We start from the raw sequence: 21,914 nt of genomic DNA on the forward strand, positions 1-21,914 counted from the left end.
CCGCCCATGCACAGAAACAGGCCAATCATATGTGACAGAGCAGGGAACTGTGAAATGCATATGTACGGGCACAATTTCACATCAGTCATGTCATCCAAATGTCCACTGTCCCCCCTCAAATTGCCAGCCCAGCCCGAACAGTCTCAATGTACATTGTCACACAGTCTGCATGTCTACAAGCACAATACTCAAACATAAATGTCAACACAATGTCAACATGCATCTCCCCTTCACATTGCAGAGGGACAAACAACACCTCCAGCAGGTCAGATCAGACAACCCATCAGTGATGCCCGAGACGACCACCATACCTTCGACACCAATGCCCTACAACAGCACATGGACATCCCACGCAACCCACCACCAGAACCAGGGTAGACAAGCTACTTAGAGGAGAACCCAGGCCCTGCAACAGACCACACAGCATCAAGCACCCGCAAGCACGGCTGGCACACAACACCACACCTACCCACACATAGCACCCCAATGCCAGGTGTCAGAACGACAAAAGGAGGCGGCAGAACAGGAGCGGGTGTGGTCCAAAACCATGGAAGGCGAACTAGATCACATACTTGGGTGTCCATTACCCTTCAGGGACCACCTACACCCCACAAAGGAGACCCACAATGCCATAGAGACACATGCAGATGCAAATATCCAGTACAGAACCACGCCCAGGGTCACGCACATATCAGTCACACACCCACATTGGCTCTGCGTATGACGGACCATTTCCACTCCCATTACGAATTGAGTGGGTGACGACAAAGCTACATGTCCAAGCTCTAACCCTCTGCCTGCAGTGACATGTCTGCATCTGCTGTACACAGCACAATGTAATGTCCTAGGGCCCAGGGCACTCATGCATACAACAAGACCACAGGGACACATGCTGAGATCTTGTTGAACTGGCTACGGGCACGTGCACCCGGCCCCTTTATGGGCAGGGCCACATGTACAGTGACTCCTGTGCTGGAAGGGTGTGGGGTGAGTGTAAGCCAGCCCGCACGGAGTGCTTTGTGCTGGCAACAACTTGAACAGTGAACACCAGAGCATTTGAAACAGAAAACACCTGCATAACAGAGTCAACTGATGAGCAACATGGAGGGAGCCGGAGCAAGGACACAGGTCACCCAATATACAAGCAGAAGTGTCCCTGAGTTTCAGTACGCTGAGGTTAGGGCCCCAGAGTGGAGCGCGCTCATGTGAAGAAAATGTCTAGGATTGCTCACTTCTGGACATACCAGATGCAGCTGCAGTGGGGGGGGAGTGTCACACATTCTTCATCATCCTCATCGTCATCCCAGGTCGCCTACACTGCCTCAGGTGACATTGCTGCATGAGCTCTCCACAGCACATAACCAAAACAGTAATGGACGATGATTCATGGTGCACTGAGCTAGTGGCACCTGAAGTGCTAAGCAGGGGATCAGGCAGAAGATGCCATCCACGACAGGTGCAAGCAACTCCGTCAGTCTGCTAGTACGACCGTTTCAAAACTGGCAGTTGGCAGTTGGACTTGGCCCAGGCGATGGTGGCGTGTGCCTCCTGTGGTGATGCGACATCTGGGCCGGTCAGGACTCGATTTGATGTGTGAACCATGGTGGGCCGCAGTTGAGGCCGGAGACAGCGGACAGCGCAGGGCCACAGACACATGGCATTGATGAACCCAAGGCCATTGCCTCAGATCTCATCCAATATCTCAGAAGAAGGGGTCCTGGACCTGACCAGCACAGAGTTAGTGGCCCCGGATGCACTGCGGCCGGCATAGGCACCCCGCCATGGAGCGGTGACTTGCGGTGAAGTCATATGGGTCACGCCAGCTGAGCGGGTCCTCATCAATGTCCGAGGTGCATATGGCGAAGGGTTGCGGGGACAGTGGAAGGTGTCCTCCAGGGCATGATGCAGAGGGTGGAAGCTGTCCGGAAGCAGCAAATGTAGGAGTGGAATGCAACGGCATCGTTTTAGCCATGAGGTCAGTATTACCAACATGATGGTGACGACAACCCCAAGTCCATGGACTCAGTCGCCACCAAAGTCCAACCAGAAAGTGTCCATGCGTCTCGGGGAACAGACTTAGTAGCACCGGGGCTGAAAGGGGATGCAGTCTGCGTTGAGGCTGGTACTATGATATCAAGTCAGCCATAAATAAACCAGGACTGAATTTGAATGGTGTGACCTACTCACCCGCAGCGTAGGCCGAGAGCAGAAGTCCACGTGGGCCCACAGTATCTTGCGGATGTGATGTACCACTAAGTCCTGGTGGCACCACAACGAAGGGTGCCATACACTCAGCCATACTTAATGTTCTCTGCCATGGTGTAATCAAGACTCAGTCCCAAATGTGTGACCTAGTTGGCCGCAGTGTCGGCCATAGGCAGCGGTCACGTGGCCCAGACGCGGTTCAGCGAACTCCTCCTGGATCTCTCACACACGATGTTGGAATGTTATTTGTATTACATTTGTGGATGACAGTTAGTGGCACCGGAGCTGTGCAGGTGTTCAGTCAGCGAAGATGACGTGTCCTGCCTGGTATGGACTGGAATGGATTGGCATGAGGCCTGCTGTGCTGCAGTGTAGGCCAACGGTGTAGTCATCAAGGACCCACTGACATGTATGGTTGGGATGCCAGGCACATACTTGGTGTCACCACGTCGAAGGGAGTACAGTGAAGTAAACTCTACATTAATGTGCATACTCGGACAATGCATGATCAAGACTCAGTTGCAAATGTGTGTCCTACTTTTCCGCTGTGTATGCTGGTGGAGTATGTCAAAGATAAAGAAGTTCCGCAGGCCTGTGTCGCAGAGGCCGTGATGGTCTGAGGAGTCTGCCAAGGTTGGGGGGCCTCAGGCTTGGAGCTTGCACCGGCACGTGGTGGGCCCTCTTCAACACACACCGGTGTTGGCAGGTGGGCATTGAGGCCTGGGTGTGCAGGGCCTGGCAGGACTGGTACGGGGACCTGCAGCCTGGGGTGTAGCAGGCGCACAGGATTGCTGACGACACTGCTCATGGCGTCGGCCTTGTGGCGGGGTGAGAGGGGACACCCAGGCAGAGATGTTGGGCATTCTGTAAGTGGACCACGCCCAGAGTTATGTGCCTTTTATTCACACCCCTACGCTGGCCTGGTGTACGCCGGGCCAGCCCACTCAGCTCACACTTATGGGGGGGACATAACAAGCTGCATTTTCGCGATCGTCCCCACTGGCTGTGGTGACATGGTTGCATCCACTGTCCACTACACTCCAAACACCAGCTGTGTATGTCGGCATGGATATGTGCGTGGTCTGCATACTGCCGTCTGTCCAGCATATCTTCACCACACTTGGCGCAGTGTACAGTCTCATTCACAGGTCACTTGCCTCCTTCGCACATGCCTGGTCCCTACCTCCTCCGACATTCTGCTGTTGTGTGGCCGAGGTGCCATGCCGTTGATGACTAATTTACATGGCTGGCCCGGTTCCCACTTTGAGTTGTACTGTTGTGTCTGGTGGGTGTGCATGTTGTATGTGAGCTTGTGACGTTTGCATTTCCTGTGTCGTGTGTTGCATGATTGTGGAATTGAGGTGAATGGTGTGTGCATTTGGTATTGGGCAACGAGCATTGCAATGCCGTAGATGCCATCCTGGTGGCGCAGGTTGATGATGTACTGTCGGAAGGTGTGTGAATCATGCACACTGCCTGGGTGGTTTGCGTTGTCGGGGATTCCCTGGTGATCCACTATTGCCTGCACCTTGGTGGGATACGTGCGCTTTCTGTAGTTCTTATGGTGTGCAGTGTTGACAGGGGCCACTAGTGGAACATATGTGCAGTCAATTGCCCCCTGACACGTGTGGTCAGCCCGCTGTGGTGTACACACCTTGCTTGGTCTCAGGCTGTTCCTTTGCAGAGTGTGCAAAGTATTGATGGTGGGATACCAGGCTGATGGTGTCATCCATGGCCGTTCTGAGGAACTTGGTTTGGCCTGGCTGTGTGTCTTCTCCGTCTCAAACCGATGTTGGTTGGAGGGTACCATGTGCAGCACAGCCATCAGCTTTGTCTGAGGTGGGATGTTAGTTGTCCACTGTGTTGGTAAGATCAGACTGTGAGCAATGGTGGTCGGGAGGAGGAGGAGGAGGGTTGTCCCTTGGAGCCTATAGTGGGATATGACATTCTCTGGTTTTGGGTCTGTGAGGTTGGTGCTTTTTTGGAGGGTAGCTGTCTTTGTCTGCGCTGCCTCAGTGTTCGTTAGGGGGGTGGTGGGTGTCTGGGTGTGGGGGTGGTCACGGGGGGTTGGCGGTGGGTGTTGTGGCTCTCTAGGGTGTCAGGCCCGCATGTTCAGTGGCTCCATGGAATCTGTTGTTCTTCAGGTGTGACTGTGGGCTGGTCTCCCTTTTGTGGTGCAGGCTGCGGTCCGACTTAGCACCAGGTCAGAGCAGGTTTTAATTTCCTGCTGCTAACGTACCTTATCTCATGTTCTGTGATCTTATCGCCGATGTGGCTGGGCGTGAGAATGTTGTGGAGTGGTGGTGTTGCGGCTTTTTGCTTGGGAACGCCTACTCTGCATCTCATTTGCGATAGTTGCCGAGGTCATCTGTGGCGCTGTTCTTTGCGGGTGCTATTGCCAGAAAACTGGTGCTATGGGCTGTTAGCACCAGCTTGTGAATGAAGTGGTGAATTTATTACCACTTTGGCTGCGCTAAAGTGCTGTTAACTCAGAGATAGCTCCTTGAGAATATGGCCCCTAGTGTGCAGCCTGCGATGTAAAGGTAGCACAACGAAAAAAGCGCATAGAGACACATACACTCTCAAACAAATTGTGAGACACACACAAACACAAAAGTACAAAAGGAAATATACTCATGTCCCCAATCAAACACAAAGACATATAAAGAAGCAGAAAAGCACAGCTACACTAACTCTGTCGCCCTTATACAATCATGCATGTAAACGCAAATTAAAAAAATTAACATAGGTAAGGAGACCAAGAGTTCTACAGAATACAAATACTGCCATAAACAAGATAAAAAACAGAGCCAGAGACACATTTGCAGATATTTACACAAGGTAACATTCCCAGAAAGATACAGCTACATTCAAACAGTGTACAGGAGAGAAAGAAAATCATATGCACACACACAAACTCATAGATAAACTCTTGCACACTCAGCGTGGAAATATAATTAAATATCAATTAATAAAATCTAGTAAAGCAAGCACAGATAAAATGCACACATTTAGTTTAAACATACTAGGTTAAAACTCCACTAAGCTGCATTTAAGAATATCCAACCAACTCCATACATCATAAGAACCAAGATTTAAAACACAGGAATAAAATTACATATAAGTTCATGTTGATTATTATAAAAAAGAATACCCAGCTATAAAATCTATACCAAAAAAATAGACCTGGTCACGATCTATTATTGGAATTACAGAGACACATGAGTCGCTGTGATTTTTAGGACATAATCTTCAGGCGCTTAAACCAGACGTTCAACAAAAAACGACATACTGCAAAGACTATTTAAAAATTCTATGAGCTATCAAATAATGTGTAATTTTCAAGTTTATACAGATTTTGCATATCCAAAGCCCGTGAGGATAATAATACGCAGTGCCAATAAAAAGGACGTGTTCTTCTGTTTCTGGCACTAGGACACATGCTGGACACTTATCTGAAACTTGCTATCTGGCCCAATCACCAAAAGTCCTTAGTGGAGGCTCAGGGGATGCAGGTAAGAGTGGTGGGGTACTGGGGCGGGGAGGAGTCAACAGATGACAGAATAGGGAAAATAACATTAAAAATAATGAGAAAGGAGACAGACCTTTCCTGAGGGAATCACCAGCCATAGGTAAGAGTAGTGGGTTGTGGTCGCTATATGGATGGGAGACGATTCCCATGTCACCGATTAGCGGCCAGAATCCTACGTCTAGCAAGATGTCATTGATAAAACAGCTACTAGTTCCCCTTTTAAAAGTAGGTTGCCTGTCTGGGTCGGAATGAGTCTGCCCATTACAGACCCTTAGACTCCTTTCAACCACTAGGGAATCTAGCTTAAGGGCAGTGTTAGAAAAAACATGTTGAACTTTACCAGACAAATAGGGGACACCCCAAAGCTCATCTTCCTCCTCTATCAATGCATTCATTGAAGGAGATGGCTCAAATGAAACATTAAAATCCCTTGTAACTACAATATTAGCCTGTTGCAGATAAGCACCTACTAGGTTGTCTAACGTAGTCAAAACTAACAAGTCAACGCCAGAAGAAACCAATCTTGAATAAACATTAAATACAATCAGCTTTAAACCGGCAGGAAACGTATGCTGAAGCCCCTTTGTATCAGGCGAATCAATTTTTAGCTGCTTATGAGGACAGGCAATCTCATTTCTCATTAAAATGATTAAACCCCCTATCGCTCTCCCAGATTTTTCCGGTGGGTTGGCTTAAAGACTATGGAGCCGATTACAATCTCGTTAGGGAGGGCTCCAAACAGGATTCGGAAACAGTAAATCCGATTTGGAGACCATGTTTCTGAAAAAATGGTCCCCCTTTCCGATTGACCAAGTACGATGCAAGGAAGCCATCCGTGCTGACCGAATTGGTTCTGAACCCGAATCAGTCAGTCCGACTCGTTCGCAGCTGAATTATGCAGCTCAATGGGGACGGTATCTGAACGAGCGAGTACGATGGCCTAATCTGACAGCCGAATCGACTTGGTTTTGCTGAGATGAAATGGCTGTGGGAATCGGACTTTTGGGGGCCGTATCAGGCCACCCTTCTCCCAGGGCCCTCCAAATCTGTCATAGGGGGGTACCCATGGGTCCCCTCTTTCCATGCATGTACAGTTTGGTGGGCACTATGGGATGCCCACCACAGGGTACACGCTTTTCCCCACCAACCCCTTTTTCAAAGGGAGCTTGTGTTCACTTTGGGAGACAGGCTCCCATTGAATTTAATGGGAGTCCGACCAAACCGAGTCAGTACACATACAGACACATTGTACTCGTTAGGTGGGACTCTTGGAGTGCGATTCGTACGGAAAGCATTCCTAACTTGAGTCAGTAGGAATGCTTTCCTAACAAGATCGTAATCGGTCCCTTTATGTGGAATAACCATTATTATACATTTTATCCACTACCCATGTCTCCTGAAAAATACATATATAATTTTTCCCAATAAACGTGAACCAGTCGGGGTCAGAAAGTTTAGGGTTAATCCCTGCCAGTTTCCAGGACATCAAAGACAAGCCATCATATACAGGAGGATCAGTTTTGTTTTCAGGATTGTCTGATCATGGCCAGGGCTGGGAAATACAATTCGAAGTAGGTAAGGTCACTCTTTGTTCTCTTTCTCAGGCCTGTATCAACAGGGTGTCAGAATTGCTGAGAGTACTTAGTGGCTCACCATACAACTTCCTTTGAACCTGTCTTTGAGTCAGGGCTGTGTTCGGTAGCGATTTGAGACTGGTATGGCAAAATTCCTACTAAATCTTTGTTTGCCGTTATATAGGTATATGTTGGTTGCCAAGTAATTTGGGCAGGGATGGTCTCTGTAGGCATTAAACCTAGGTTCATAAAAGTACACTAGGGGCAAGAGAATAATATTTGAGTGTCCTTCTTTCCGCCGTATGTCGTCAAACAACAATTTCCTCACCATGTTAGGGTCCCTGAAATAAATTATAATGCAATGCACTGGGTGATCCGGCCTTCTCTTCCCAATCCACCCCACTCTGCGTGAAAAAATAATATTGTGTGCTAATGAGAGTGGGAAATTCCTGTTTTTCACAAGCCAATCCAAGCATTTGTTTGTTAGTTAATTAGATGTTTCTGTCTGTCCTCCTCGCAGTTTGTGAACACTCGACAATATTAGTACAATGGGCAGGACTTAGGCAGTAAATCAATGACCATTGACTTCTGGTGAGAATCGTGTGCTATAGTTTCAGGGTGCTCGTTGTTGCTTTGCTTCTGCCATATTTGAGCCTTCCGCTGGTTCTCAGCTGTAAGCTGACTAGAGGATGCTTCTTCCGTTTGAGTAGAATGGTAAAGAGTTGGTAGGGGTGCAGCCCTTGCAAATAAACTTTAGGGCTTGTGATAGGCTTATTAGAGTTGCAAGATGCATCATCTTCACTAGTTCCATGTCCCTGTAATGTATGATTTAAGGTTGTTTTTGAGACTTGCTCTATAATTTCAATGCGTGCCAAAATTGGTGTTGATTCGATATTCATAATGGCCTCAACCTTAACAGCTATCTCAGTTATCAGTTGCCTCAGCCTGCATGGTTGTAGGTCAAATCCATAACTGCTGTGACTGGTGCTGGCAGTTACTGACTGGCCAGGAGCAGGGATGTCAGATAAAGAAGCTGCCTGCATTAATTGCTTTGGATATTTACTATGAACAACTCTTCTTCCTTTTTTCTCTGAGTGTTTTGGGTCAGTTCAGCAGGCTTGTGGGTTAGCCGAACTGTTTGAATCACTAATTAATGTAGCAGTGGTCCTAACTACCACACTTGATCTCCCTTCTGCAATGTTAGTATATATATATATATTATCTACTGGCGGTCGCCAGTAGATAGTTATAGTTAGGACCGTGTTTCCATAGGAAATCCGCAACATTCTATTTGGAATAACTTTGGCGCCGGTCGACGAATCCTCGCGAAATTTTCAAAACTAATGGGGCGCTACGCTCCGCTCCTACCCTGAAAGTCTCGGGGGGATTCGTCAAGCGGGGGCTGAGAAAAAAGGGGGGTCCCAAAACGCGTTTTCCCCATGCATTTTCCCATAGGACCTTTAGTCCGAGCTACAGCCCGAACGGCTGAACAGAATTACTTGAAATTTGGCAGAGAGGTAGTCCTCAGGTCAAGGATGTGCCTTTTGTAGGTCTGGTGTAAATCTGTTCAGTAGGTCCTGAGAAAATAGCATTTAAAGCAATATATATATCTGTAAGCGCGCTCCGTGCGCTTACCGTAAGCTTACCGTACGCGTACGGTGCCGTGCGCGAGCTCAATTCTGATTGGTGGTTACATGACTGTAAACATTCGAACCGGTCGAAATCAGGAAGTGTCGGCCGCCATTTTCTGTCTCTCGCACTGAGAAACAAAGGTGGGGAATGTGAAAAGGGGGCAACGAAGAGAGTTGCAGACCCCCTAGTGTTTGTCAGGGGGTCCAAGAAGGACCCAAAAGTACGGAAAATACATTTAATAATTTTTAAAAAAAATCGTGGAGTGTGCGTACGGTAAGCTTACCGTACGCGCACGGCAAAAAAAAAAAATATATAAAATAAAGAAGTAACAATCACATTTATTAAATAAATTAAAGGACCCACAAGGGAGAAAAAAACAAATGTTACTGTGTAAAAAAAGGTGAGGCGCGCACGGCATGGACTGCGCAACGTGGGCGCTCGTTGCGCGAAGCGCACCGAGCGCCCACAGCGCGCGCACGGTGCGCGAAGCGCACTGTGCGCGCAGGGTGTGCGCACAGTGAAAAAACAGAAAATAAATAAATAAATAAATACATAACTTAGCATTTAAAAAACCGTACAAATTCACTGAAAAAACCATAGGTTTCACACACGTTATAGTTAGGAATTATCATTTACAAAACCTTGCAAATTCACTTAAAAAACCATAGGTTTCACACATGTTATAGTTAGCTGTACATTTCACTCGTAAAAAACCAATGAAATTCCACGTTATAGTTAGATCAGGTAACTATAACTTGCGCGACCGCAATCCACAATGTGTAATTTCAGATGTCATCATTGATGTCATGAGTGATGTCACTGACCATGTCATGAGTGATGTAATATGTGACGTCATCAGTAGTTTATTGTGGGCGCGCAAGTTATAGTTACCTGATCTAACTATAACGTGGAATTTCATTGGTTTTTTACGAGTGAAATGTACAGCTAACTATAACATGTGTGAAACCTATGGTTTTTTAAGTGAATATATATATAGATGCACACAGTCATAAACACACAAATATGCTCACAGACCAGGCAAACACATTTAAATACACAGCTTTGAAAAGAAAGTACATGGAAAGGGCAAAGAGACACACAGTACATTGAAAATGAAACATCCATGGAATTTGTGACGCACAAAAAGCACCAATGGCGAAAGAAGAGAATGCAAAGATGAGTCCATAAATTGAGTATTTCCTAACTGAATACATTTTCATAGATAATATGGTGACTCTGATAAAAACCATTTGTGAATCATTAAAGATGCTGAAGTGTGAGGGCCTAGAAAAAAAAGAGAAAAATCCGTGAAAAGCCAAAATGTTTCAAAATAAATCATGAAGTACAAGTGAGTCGGTATCAAAAGGGAAAAAAATCTAAAAAATGCTCACAAAAAATAAAGTAACTATAAGTAAAGAAAAATGTTTCCTACAGATATTCTTGTCATTTCAAGATCTATAGATGAGTAAAAGACCTTGATCAAACAGGAGACTAGCATGTTTCTCAATTTGAAATAGCATGGCTTCCATAATGTACTTCCAAAAACATTTTACAACTTAGGGGCCGATTACGATGTCGGATGGACTGGACTCCATCTGAAATCGCTCTGGAAATGGAACGGAACAACCTACTGTTGTCGGTTCCATTATAGCAATTAGGGTTCAGTTGCAATCCTATACTTTGCTATGGTGGCATGCATTTCGGACGGAATGCATGCTCTCATAGCAAAATGTTAAGGTGCAGTTCATACCTGCACCCCGAGGCAGGCACCTCAAGGTGCCTCCCACCGGGTTCAGGGATCAACAGGGGGGCACCATAGGTGCCCCTACGACACCATTTGGCAGACTTGCACCCCTGGGGGCCCTGCTGGGGGCCCCCAAAGCTGTTTCCCAATGCCTTTTTGTGCCAAAAAGGCCGGCACAAAAAGGCAGTGGGAAACTGCCATCGTAATTCCTCGGCTGGAAAGAACCGGCCGGGTGATTACTGTTGGCCTTCCGAATGGGGGACGGGCTCTCTGAGCCTGTCGTAAGCCATTCGGAAGACTGATAGGGACTCCCTCCCGACCGAGCCCATCAAAATGGCTGTCGGAAGGGACTCCAAATTGGTGATTACGATGCACCATGACAACATCGTATTAGATGCCTTCCAAGCCATACTAAAGAGGACCCAGTTAACACTTTACAAATTCATAGAAGCCCTACAAAAAGAAAGAAAAGCTAAAAACAACTAAGAATTGAACAATCAGTAATCCAAATTGAACAAAAAATAGGCAAACAGACAAGTTGAATGCACAACATGCTGCAATGTAAAGTTAAAAACTTTTTAAACAAGGAGAACACTACTAAGAAACAGTATCAAAGTTCCTATTATAAAATACAAAACTACCTACACAGAAACCAACATACCTTTACAAAGGTAACCATCAACAAATGTAAAATATTTTGAAATAAATATTAAACAACTATTTTTAAATATCAGTCACAATAACATATAAACAATGACTGATACATAAAAATATGTTTAATATTTAATTAAAAATCAACACATCTCCAAACACAAAGTACAACATTAGAAATAGAAATGAATTGAACCAAGTACATGCCACACATAGACATGTAAATAAAGGCATTTCAATTACAGAAAATACACCTACATATTAAAATATATTATTTCCCACCCACAAATATTTACCTGAATAAGTCTCAGAGTTCTGTTGATGCAAGTCTCCTTCCATATGCATGTTGCCAAAAGGTAATCCACCAAAAACAGGAAAACCTGTCCAAGGAAAGCCCAAGAAATGAAATAGGTTAAAAGTCATTCGAACAAAGCACACAAACGTCTTAAAAATATATAAAAAGCAAAAAAAGAAACACTCCAGCAAACCCGAAATATCAGTGGAAATCCTGGATAAAAATAATGGTTTGCTTGAAACCAAAAAAATCCATACATCCATAGCATAACTTTAGATCCATAAACCTGTAAAAAAACATTTTAAACCAACCTGCAAAAAACACTACTTTTAAATACAACATAAACATTACATTACAATATAACTCACTTAAAATATAGCATAACAGTATCTAACATCACTCGAAACTACTATCAAACCTTAACTAGTCCTAACACAGAACACTACTACATACAATTAGGTCTGGATGGAACTTGCAGAATTTTGCTCCATGAAATTCGCGGAGTGCCAAAAAAACTCTGTGAGATTCTGCGGAACTCTGCAAGTGAGCAGAAGTGCTCATCCGCCCGTTACCACTGCTTTTTTACATGCCAGTATCGCAATGTGCACTTCAGCGCTGGAAAATCAGTGCAAATGGCACCACACGGTTCACATGGGTGCAGCCATTTTGTTTTTCATGCTTTCTGTTTTCTGCATGGTGTTTGGCCTGATTTTTAAAATCCTTTTCAATCCTTCTCCTATTCCACTCATCCATCCCTCATTTACCTTTTTTTGATCAGTGTGCGTCTTTGAGTTTGTGTATTTGATTTTTTACTCTTTTTTTTACTATGGTACTTTTTTGGGTTTTCTCTTAAATCCAATGGTATATAATCAGCCCACAAAGAGAATGATCCTTCCACCTCTAAATCCAAATGAAAAACGACCAGGAGATGGACAAAGCACTGCTGGACAGGAACAGGAAGTTGGAGTCTTCTCGCACTGTAAAATAACTTTCAGTAGAATATTACCTGGAAAACATCTTTTTGAGTAATTTTAGCTGCATCTTGATAAGAGAATCTGCATGAGGTGCAGCTGCGGTCATTAGCACTCCCCAGTGCCTGAAAATGGCATTGCAGGTGCCTTCATGACCCAAAGCTGTACTAGCAGTTGGCAAATCTCATGCATGCTCGCAAAGAACCGCCAAGTCTTCCCACTCTTGCCAGCATGCGCCAAAACAAGTCTTGTGTGTGCCAACAGGAAAAAGACACCCCACACGCCGGATGGCAGAATTTAGTGGGAACTCTATACTACATGCGAAGTATGGGTTTCCCAAATTATGCCAACTCCACGAGTGGAATGTATTTTTACCCCAGACATAAAATAACACAAACCTCTATTTAAACCTTCAAACTAAAAATCAACACTATAGCAATTATAAACTAGTTCTACCCACATCCTCCCTACCCCCAGAACTCCATTAAAAGACTTTAAAAAGGCATTACTTTATCCAACGATCCGCCACAGGTAACCACAATTTACTCCCAGGAACCCAGACTAAAAATGACAGGAATAGACTACAGAAGTACACTTAGCAGCAAAAAAAAAAAAAACAGCTAAATCAAATTAAAAAAAGACTATCTCCCTATTAGAATTTTCTTTAAAAAAATGTTATATCTTTTTTTGAATGTTCTAAAAACATGAGAGCTGGAAATAAAGGTTTCATGAAAATTTAAAAAGTTATATAAAGTATGCTATACATATTGCTGATAAAACAACAATTACATTGATTTAGTATAATTTATATTATACTTAAAAAAGTATGTAAAATGTATTAGAAAAACGATCTTGAACAAATGGAGATGTTTGAAAAACAATTGTTTATTTATCATATTTGCAAATAGGTTGTAAACCAAAAATATTAAACAATGTTTAAAAGAGATATATAACATGTTTTGTATTTTAAAAATGCATAAAAGATATTGTTGAAAAATAATAAACTTTTTATATGTAAAAAATGATGAATGTGCTAAAAATAAATGTATTTATCCCCCGAACCCAGCTCATCTAAAGGTTTAGTCTACCTCATCATCTCTTTCAAAAAATCCCTGAGCTTCTCCTTCTCAGAGAGGTGGTTGTGGCCCGCACTACAATTAGGTTCGTAGTGCGAGGAGATCCCCTATGATGAAGCATGCTACCTTCAGGTTGGTGAGGGAAATCGTTCTAAGAAAGGGATACTTCCACACTTCACTTTTGCATTAGACCCAGTGGCCTTCTTTTGTGTTTTTGACTTCAATAAATGTAAACCCAATACAATAAAATGTATCAATAAAAATAAAAGGGCCATTGGTGGCAGGAACACCGCTACTGAGTAAGAGGTCTGCCTGCCCGATTTTGAGCATTGTCACAAGACTGCTGCCACCCCCAGGATTCTGGATCCTCTGGCGGTGGGGAAGGTGGGAGGATTGGAGGCGGTGTAGATGCTGGCACTGCTGTGACAATTACGAGTTGCATTACAACTGACCTTTTAATGATGGGGACCAAACCATGAAAAGGTCAGCAGAAAGCATGGAAGGTGACCCAAACACGGCCCAGGTGCTTTTGCCTCTATGCCTGCACTACCATGCACGCTCTGTGTTCCATGCGCAACATGGTGCATGGCAACAGTGTGCCAAAATAGGCATTCTCTCGACCACCTCAATGACAGTCCAGCAGTCGGTCTATCACAATCATAATCAAGCCCAAAATAATAATCTGTGTAAAGAAATGCTTGCATTAATAATGTATATGAAAAATATAGTACATACATGTTTACATCTAATACATAGACATTAATAAAAAAAAATACAAAATAGAGGAGGAGGCTATCTGCCTAACTTGATCTTTAGGATGTAGTCATTGTGGGTTTGCTTTTTAAATTCTTTTTAATTATTCATGAATATATGTTTTTAGATTATGAATATTTTACATGTAACATATTTTTTTCTTTTCCCATCTTTATTTGTTTTAACCCCTTCGACACGCATGACGGAGCGGTTCCGTCATGCACGTCGGTTGCGCTGTGCGCATGACGGAACAGCTCCGTCATGGCCCCGCCCGCGCACAGAACCTTCAGCGTGGCGCGGAAATCCGCGCCGCGCTGTAGGGGTTAACCAGGTTTTAACTGTTATTGTGTTGGCGCTATATAAGCTACTTTTGGATTGACATCGAAGAGGTCCATGATCAAGTGACAGAAGCCCCTCACTTATTACAATATATATCATTTTATCAGATGTAGCAATTAAATGGAAACTTTCATAGCAATAAATGCAGGATAAAACAGATTTTTTTCATCCTCAAATAACTACCTAGAATGCAAGCCCCTGAATTAAGTTTGGTAAAATGAACTATAATGTTAGCTTTTATCAACGGCTCTGTATACAGTCACAAACCTTTTTTTTTTCAATTGTTTTATGACTGTTACAATAGTCATCCACCTTGATTGTAAGATATTACATATTTGGATATTCATTTGGAGGCCGGCATTTATTGTTCAAACGTCTCTTTGTACTTTCCCACGCTTTATTGCACTATAAAAAACAAATCTATTTTGCACTATGAGTATTTTGTGGATCTTCTACATCGACCTATACTGAATAGAATTTGCATTACAATTTAGAGTGTCTTTTTGCATAATGTTGCTGATTTTAATTCTGACATAGAGGTTAGGTAAAGTTTGCATTGTTTTTGTCTCAAATGTCTTTTCTTCTTTTATGGATTTTGTATAAATCCAAATAAAGATTTATTTCGACTGAGTTACAAAATAGAACTTCTATTAAAACCAAGTTAGTATTATGTTCTACACTAAAACGACCAAAATTACTGTTTCCACTCCAATCCAAGCCATTTAGAGGAAGGTGTTGGAAACTAAAGGGGAAACATTTAGGGGCATATCTATGAGCCTCCGATAACTGAATAAAATATTTCAAATGTTTTTGCGTATCTGTGTCATTGGCAAATAGACATTTTGTGCATTGCTAACGCCATAGGTTATGGCATGTTTTGAATGTATTCATAGCCACAAGTTGTGATTTTCATTGGTTTTACACATTTGAGCCAGAATCATAGCTACATTTTTATAATTAAATTTCCAACCCTCCTGTCCATGGCCTGTGACCATGGCTGGCCAACCCCCACTGCGCATGACCTTCAGCAATGCTTAGAGGAGACTAACTGCAGGACCTAGTCTGAGGTCAGGCACTGCCCAATATAGCACCCAACAGTAGAGCCAAGCCGTTCAAAGCAAGGATTTTGCAAAATCTACAACGAATGCTAAACAATGGAGTTGGTAACAGAGATAGACCTGAGGAAAGGCCCTGAATGTTTCTTTCAGCCTTCCAAGAAAAATCAAGAACTCATTGTAGTGTTTGGGTTTACTTGTGCTGTTTTGTTGCACTGCCTGAAGCGTACAAGTTAGAAACAACTCATGAACCCAGCATAAAATGGCCGTTGAATCCAGTATTTAAACTGGCTACTGGTGAGCTTGCAAGTTAGCTACAGCTTAGGAGTCGGGTGTGTTTTAGGTGCTTTTTCACTGGATTTGTTTTATTTTTTCTTGTCTGTATATCCATGGCCCTGGGTTAAGTCACCTTTAGAGATGGCCCCCATCTCTGCACAAAAATGGGAGTACCAACTAGGGGTTGCAAGGTGACAGAAAGAGACTCAGCACTAATCCAGCTGATCAAATTTTTGTAAAAACTTTAAAATGTGATTGACTGGATTCACGAGTCAATGCTCTCAAGTTTAAACAAAAGTGATACCCCTCTGAAGCCCACTCAGCCCACTGCTTCTAGCTAAAAAAAACACAGAGTTTATTTACACCAAAACAAAAAACGGTCGCAATCTGAGTAAAGTTCTACTTTTATGCCATGTTCGGTGTAAATCCATCTAGCCATTTAAACTGCAGAGGTCAACAATAATTTTCTTGTGAACTAAAATGAGAAGTCACTTGATATTTTACTGTTTTGAATTTTTTCCCTCTGGAAGGATCATCACAAAACTTAGCTTGCCGAAACTTAGGTGGCTGAGTAAATTGATTACAAAGTTTAATGCAAAGAAGATCTATGGAACCAAAAGTTATTGGCAAATCCAAAAAATATATTTTTTCAATGGAAAGTCCATCTGAGCATTAACTACTCAGTAGTGGCAGTATGGTTTATGATATCACCAGAATCCCTTGATGGCAATGTTGAACTATATTATACAGCTAACCATTATGTAACACACACATATACACACACACACGTATATACATATATAGTGATGGCCTGTCTTTGTCACAATTTCCATTGGAAAATACATTTTTAGTTTTGTTAAGAACTTTGGCACAGTCCAATGACTTTGCACAAAAATGTTTAAAACGTTCAATGGATTTAGGGTCAGCAGAGTAGTTTTTTTGCAGATCCATTAAGTAGAGGTCAAAAAAGTGACTTTTCTCATTTTAACTGCCAAAAGGCTGAGGAGGATGAAGGCTGAAACTTGGCATGAAGGTAGATCTCACTTTGCCTGGTTTGAAGTTAATCTGTTCAGTAATCTTTGGGAAGTTAGCATTAATGTCCCAGGAGGCTTTACATTCTTGTGGCCTGTCAATCATGTTAAATATACCTGGAATGTTATGGGCCCAAGAAGGATGCAAATTTTCCAACAATGCTCAAATCTGATTGGACAACCAAGCTTTTTCTTCTATTGTCTATTTTGGGTTTGTGTTTAAAACCCATGTCTTCAAATTTATTAGGATCTGATTGGTTGGTAGCACTTGGAGAAAAATATTGTGGCCGCTATTACAGGATGCGGAGACTCAGTACTCACATCTTGTCAAATTAAAATGTATGTCAATTAAGGAGGCAGGGGGAGAAAGCCTTGACCCCCTTTGGTTGAGGTTTGGAGGTGCAACGGCAATCTCCCAGGTTTAAAATAAAACAAATTCTAATTTAACAGTGGGATTTGACCATGTGGATGGGTTCAAAGCCCTAAAACTACTCACTGACATCCGCAAACCCTGGTCAAACACCGCCAAATCAAACACTGTGGAATTGTGGACCCAGTGCATGGTTCATGAACTCCTTGGGAATTCCAACAAGAATCTATGATTTTGCAACGGACTGCAAATTCCACAACAGGGTACACAAGGTTTGGACATAGGTTTGCAGGAAACTTGGGATGCCGTATATGTTAAAAAAACAAAAAATTGACAAAAAAAAGTAGTTGCGACTCTCATTGTAGTTATATACACCCACCTAATCATCTTCCTACTTCAAAAAAAAATATGTATGAAAATAATTAACAGTCAGTTCCAAACATGAGAAAGCCTCACAGATTCCATTCTAAGATCACTTTTTTACCAGGCCATACTCGCAAGACAGACCTATTTATTGTGATCTTATCTCAATGCACAGATTTAACAAAGTGCTCTGGTTATAGTTAAATTTGTTTGTTGATAACTACTGCACATGAAAAAACAGCATGGCATCAAACATACATGCAGGTATACCAAGTGTAGTGTGCTAATTATTCCTATTGTTATCCATGATTTCCACAGGAAGCCTCTATGAAGCATACCAGATTCTAAATATGGTAATTCACTGCTTTGACGTGGCAATAGTTGATAAGAAAACTTATTACCCCTGTTGGTACATTATAAAATTATTTCAACCCAGGCTGGCCGCGCTCTCTGAGAGCCTTTCAGTGCAATACTACTTGTCAGCTTTGATTGAAAACAGAAGGCACAGCTGCAGAAGGGAGAAGGAAGGCTGTAAGATGGTGAGGGTTGGTTAAGGGTGGCAGGTAACTTTTTTTTCTTTTCACATTTGAGTCAGGGAGGAGAGGCTATGTTATGTATGGCTTTCATATTTCTCCTTTGTTTGAGTTTTGGGGTGACACATAACAAAATTATAGATGGGTAAAAAGTGAATCACAGGGATTTTTTTGACCTCTGGATTCTGAGTGACATCATAGACAACTCGAGCTTTGCTCTTGTTGTCTATCTGATGTTACTCAGAACTCCTCTGTGAAAAACATCCCTGAAATCGTGTGGTACCCCTTAATAATTAAATATGTTAGGGGAAGAGAGGTGCATCAATGCTGTTTCTAAAATATGGCTTGGAATAGATGTTTAAAGATGTTTAAGAAAGTGAAAAAACCTTTCTACATGTTGTATTTTAGAGTTTGGACCTTACCGAGTGTAGTGGATAGGATACTTGTCACAAATCTGGCGATGTTCCATACATCAAACTCTAAATAAGGCCCTTTGTTTTAAACTGTGTTGAATTGTAAGGGGATATGTGGTGATTTTTGAAGCAAGCCCAATTCTGGTATAATTTATAATAAAAATATCAACAAAAAATATCAACATGTAACACAGTTCAAACCTAACAGATTTTCCATGTGAATACTGACCATGTATATAGGGCATTACGGTGAAAATTTTCTGAACATGTGCATTTCTGTCATATTATCAGGTCGGAGGATGAAATAATAAAGTTTATGGAGTTCATGAATTCCATTTCGAATTTGTATGACAGAGATGTGTTAACAGCCTTCGATCTTTCACCTTTTCATAAGGTGTGCGATTTAGGCGGTAAGTACTAAACATATGAAATGTTAATCACAATGTATTTATGAAAGTTTGGTTCACAACTTTTTGTTCAGTGTTCATATTCCCAAGTATATATTTCTCAAAATTAATGAGGATTTACAGACCCGCTAGGTATGCCTCAGCAAAATTTGACTTTGAACATGTCTCGTTTCTCTAAGACGCTCCATGTATCTTTAAATAGCTGTTCTTAGCATTTAATGTAAACAGGATTTTTATGTATTAGGTAATTGTTTCCTATTTTATTTAGTGCCTGGATACCCTGTCGGGTGATTAGCCGCGCTTCATGAATCCTGATTTATTGATTAATACTTTAAAATGATACATGAAAAATAGTAAGGAACCCTCATTGGAGGATGGGAGAGAGTGAAGTCAAAGACAATCATATATTGTTCCTGTTGTTCCTAAAACAACCTTCCCAAGGCCACTTGAATGAAGGAAGGTCAAGGACTATTTAGTCGTATCCTTTGCAGACCATTGTGTATCATTTTTAAACTGAATCTTTTCATAGTATTTAAATATTGAAGATATGTATTTATGATGAAACTTACTTTTTATCTTTGTTTTCATGCATTAACCGAATAAAATATTTATTGACTGAGTGACTGTATTTTATGGATCACACTCAACACCTTATCTGAGTGGTCCAAATCAAGGTTTTTACAACGGAAGTAAATAGGATCAAACATTCAAAGAAAAAGATAAATATAAATGGAAAATGGAACAAACATAGAGCAAATGGAAACTGCGGTGTCCGTAGGAGTCGATGTTATTCAGTGGTAAAAAAGTTAAAAAAACAAAATGCATGTAACATTTTCTGTTTTGCTTGAGGAAGCTACTCTCTGCCCCTACCAGACACCTGCCACTCAGTCGCTTCCACCTGATTTTGAGAGGGAGGCAGGGATCCTGCCTAACATTTGGTGGAATAACCACTGCTGCACCCCATAAAATTCCCATTTCAGACTTGCCACGCGATTCTGATGTTTTCATTAAACAACTTGTTTGCAACGGCATTATGGAAGAATGTGTAATAAACATAAAAAATAGCCACAAAAACCTTATGGTGGGATCTATTTGCCCAGTGGCCATGCTTTTAAAATTATGTGTGATTCTTCAGTTTCTCTGCACAAATTAATACTATGGGGTCTATTATGGTGGTGGCGATCCGCCTGACATCATCCCCCGTCCGCCACCCATTTCCCCCGCCATATCATGATGGTGGTGAGTACCGTGGCGGACGGGAAGACCGTCCGCTGCTTTTCCGACCGGGCGGAAAAGGGTTGAATATGGTGGCGGTGTCTGCTAGACACCGCCATCCATATTACGATGGGAGCGGGAAGCAGCCTTTCCGTGGCGGCAATGCTACCACGGAAAGGCATGTGGATTCCACAGTTGGGGGCCTGTTGCGAGCCCCCAGGATGTTGGGGGGTGGGGGGGCACATGGGGGCTACCTATGGTACACCCCTGCATTGGCACAGACAAAGTGGGTGCCTGTCACCTTGTGCATTCACGATGTACATTCCCAGCATAGTGGCGGGCGGTGCTGTGAGCACGGCCCGCCACAATGCTGGGAATAGGGGATGCCACTGCCGCAGTGGCATCCTAATTGCCGGTGCCAGGATGCCGCACCACTGGCAGTGGGTCCCAGCACCGCTAGGTTTCGTCCACCCGCCATCCTAATAGGCCCCAATAGGCTCCTTAGTACTGTAGTACAGATTACTTAAGCATCAATGAGTATACCACAGATCAACTAGTCATCAGTTACTGCACACAGAATACCTTTCAGTTGCCATGCCATAGAGCACCTTCCCACCGCCCTGAAGAATATAAGTGACACATTTCCCCCAAAATGCAAAGGGCCTGATTCAGAGATTTGCAGACAAGTTACTCCATCACAAAGGTGACGGTTAGCCAGTGTGCCTTATTACAATAGCAAAAGGATATAATGCATTAGTAATAAGGCAGGTAGGAAATCCTTCCGCTTGTGATGGAGTATCGCATCTACCGCACTCTATTGAACTCCAACTCATGCCCCAGATCAGTGAATATATCAAGAATGGGATAAACCACCCTCAAATTATGTTAATGTTGCAGGTGTAAAACACTATACTGGCGCAGTACTCGGAGATGTGAGTGAGCAACAGCGCTTACTTTTTCAGTTAACTTTGAGAAGCACGGCCCAAAAGTCTCAATTTCAGTAACAATGCCCCCAGCTCAGATTGGTTCCAGCCCCACCCGAAAAGTATCCTTTTAATCGTTCATTTATTGAGACAACTTTGGATGGTTCTGGTAAAAACGTTATTCAGACAATGTGCCTTAGGTTCGATCATATGAAGCTAGCAGGACAACTTGAGATCTGTAAACTGGAATGTGTTCTCGACTATAGCCCTAGGGGTCCCTTGAACTGAGAGACATAAATTGCTCGCTACAAATCTATCCGGAGTTTCAACACAAAATCTAATATGGTTGAGTTTACACAACACACTTGGTGGAAGCGTATGAAATGCACCATTGGTACCTCGAAACCTGTTGCAAGAGTTGTACACATGTTATGTTATGTTATGTTATGTTAGCGGGTTTTATAGAGCGTGACAGCTGCCTCAGCTAAGAGGCATCCCGGCGCTGAGTAACAAAAGAGCCGCACGCATGGAACACTGAAGGCCGACAGAGAGGGGA

At 42.9% G+C, this 21,914-nt stretch overlaps 1 protein-coding gene across 1 annotated transcript in view; it reads left to right on the top strand.

Moving 5' to 3' along the window:
* LOC146805022 (acetylserotonin O-methyltransferase-like) overlaps nucleotides 1-21,914 on the top strand; it is a 447,344-nt gene that overhangs the window by 252,354 nt on the left and 173,076 nt on the right. The window contains exon 5 of the mRNA XM_085620450.1: nucleotides 19,105-19,223. Coding sequence (XP_085476576.1) covers nucleotides 19,105-19,223 — 119 coding nt within the window. The remainder of the gene's footprint in view (nucleotides 1-19,104; nucleotides 19,224-21,914) is intronic.

Source organism: Triturus cristatus, chromosome 8, assembly GCF_964204655.1.
Source record: "Triturus cristatus chromosome 8, aTriCri1.1, whole genome shotgun sequence".
NCBI lineage: Eukaryota > Metazoa > Chordata > Amphibia > Caudata > Salamandridae > Triturus > Triturus cristatus.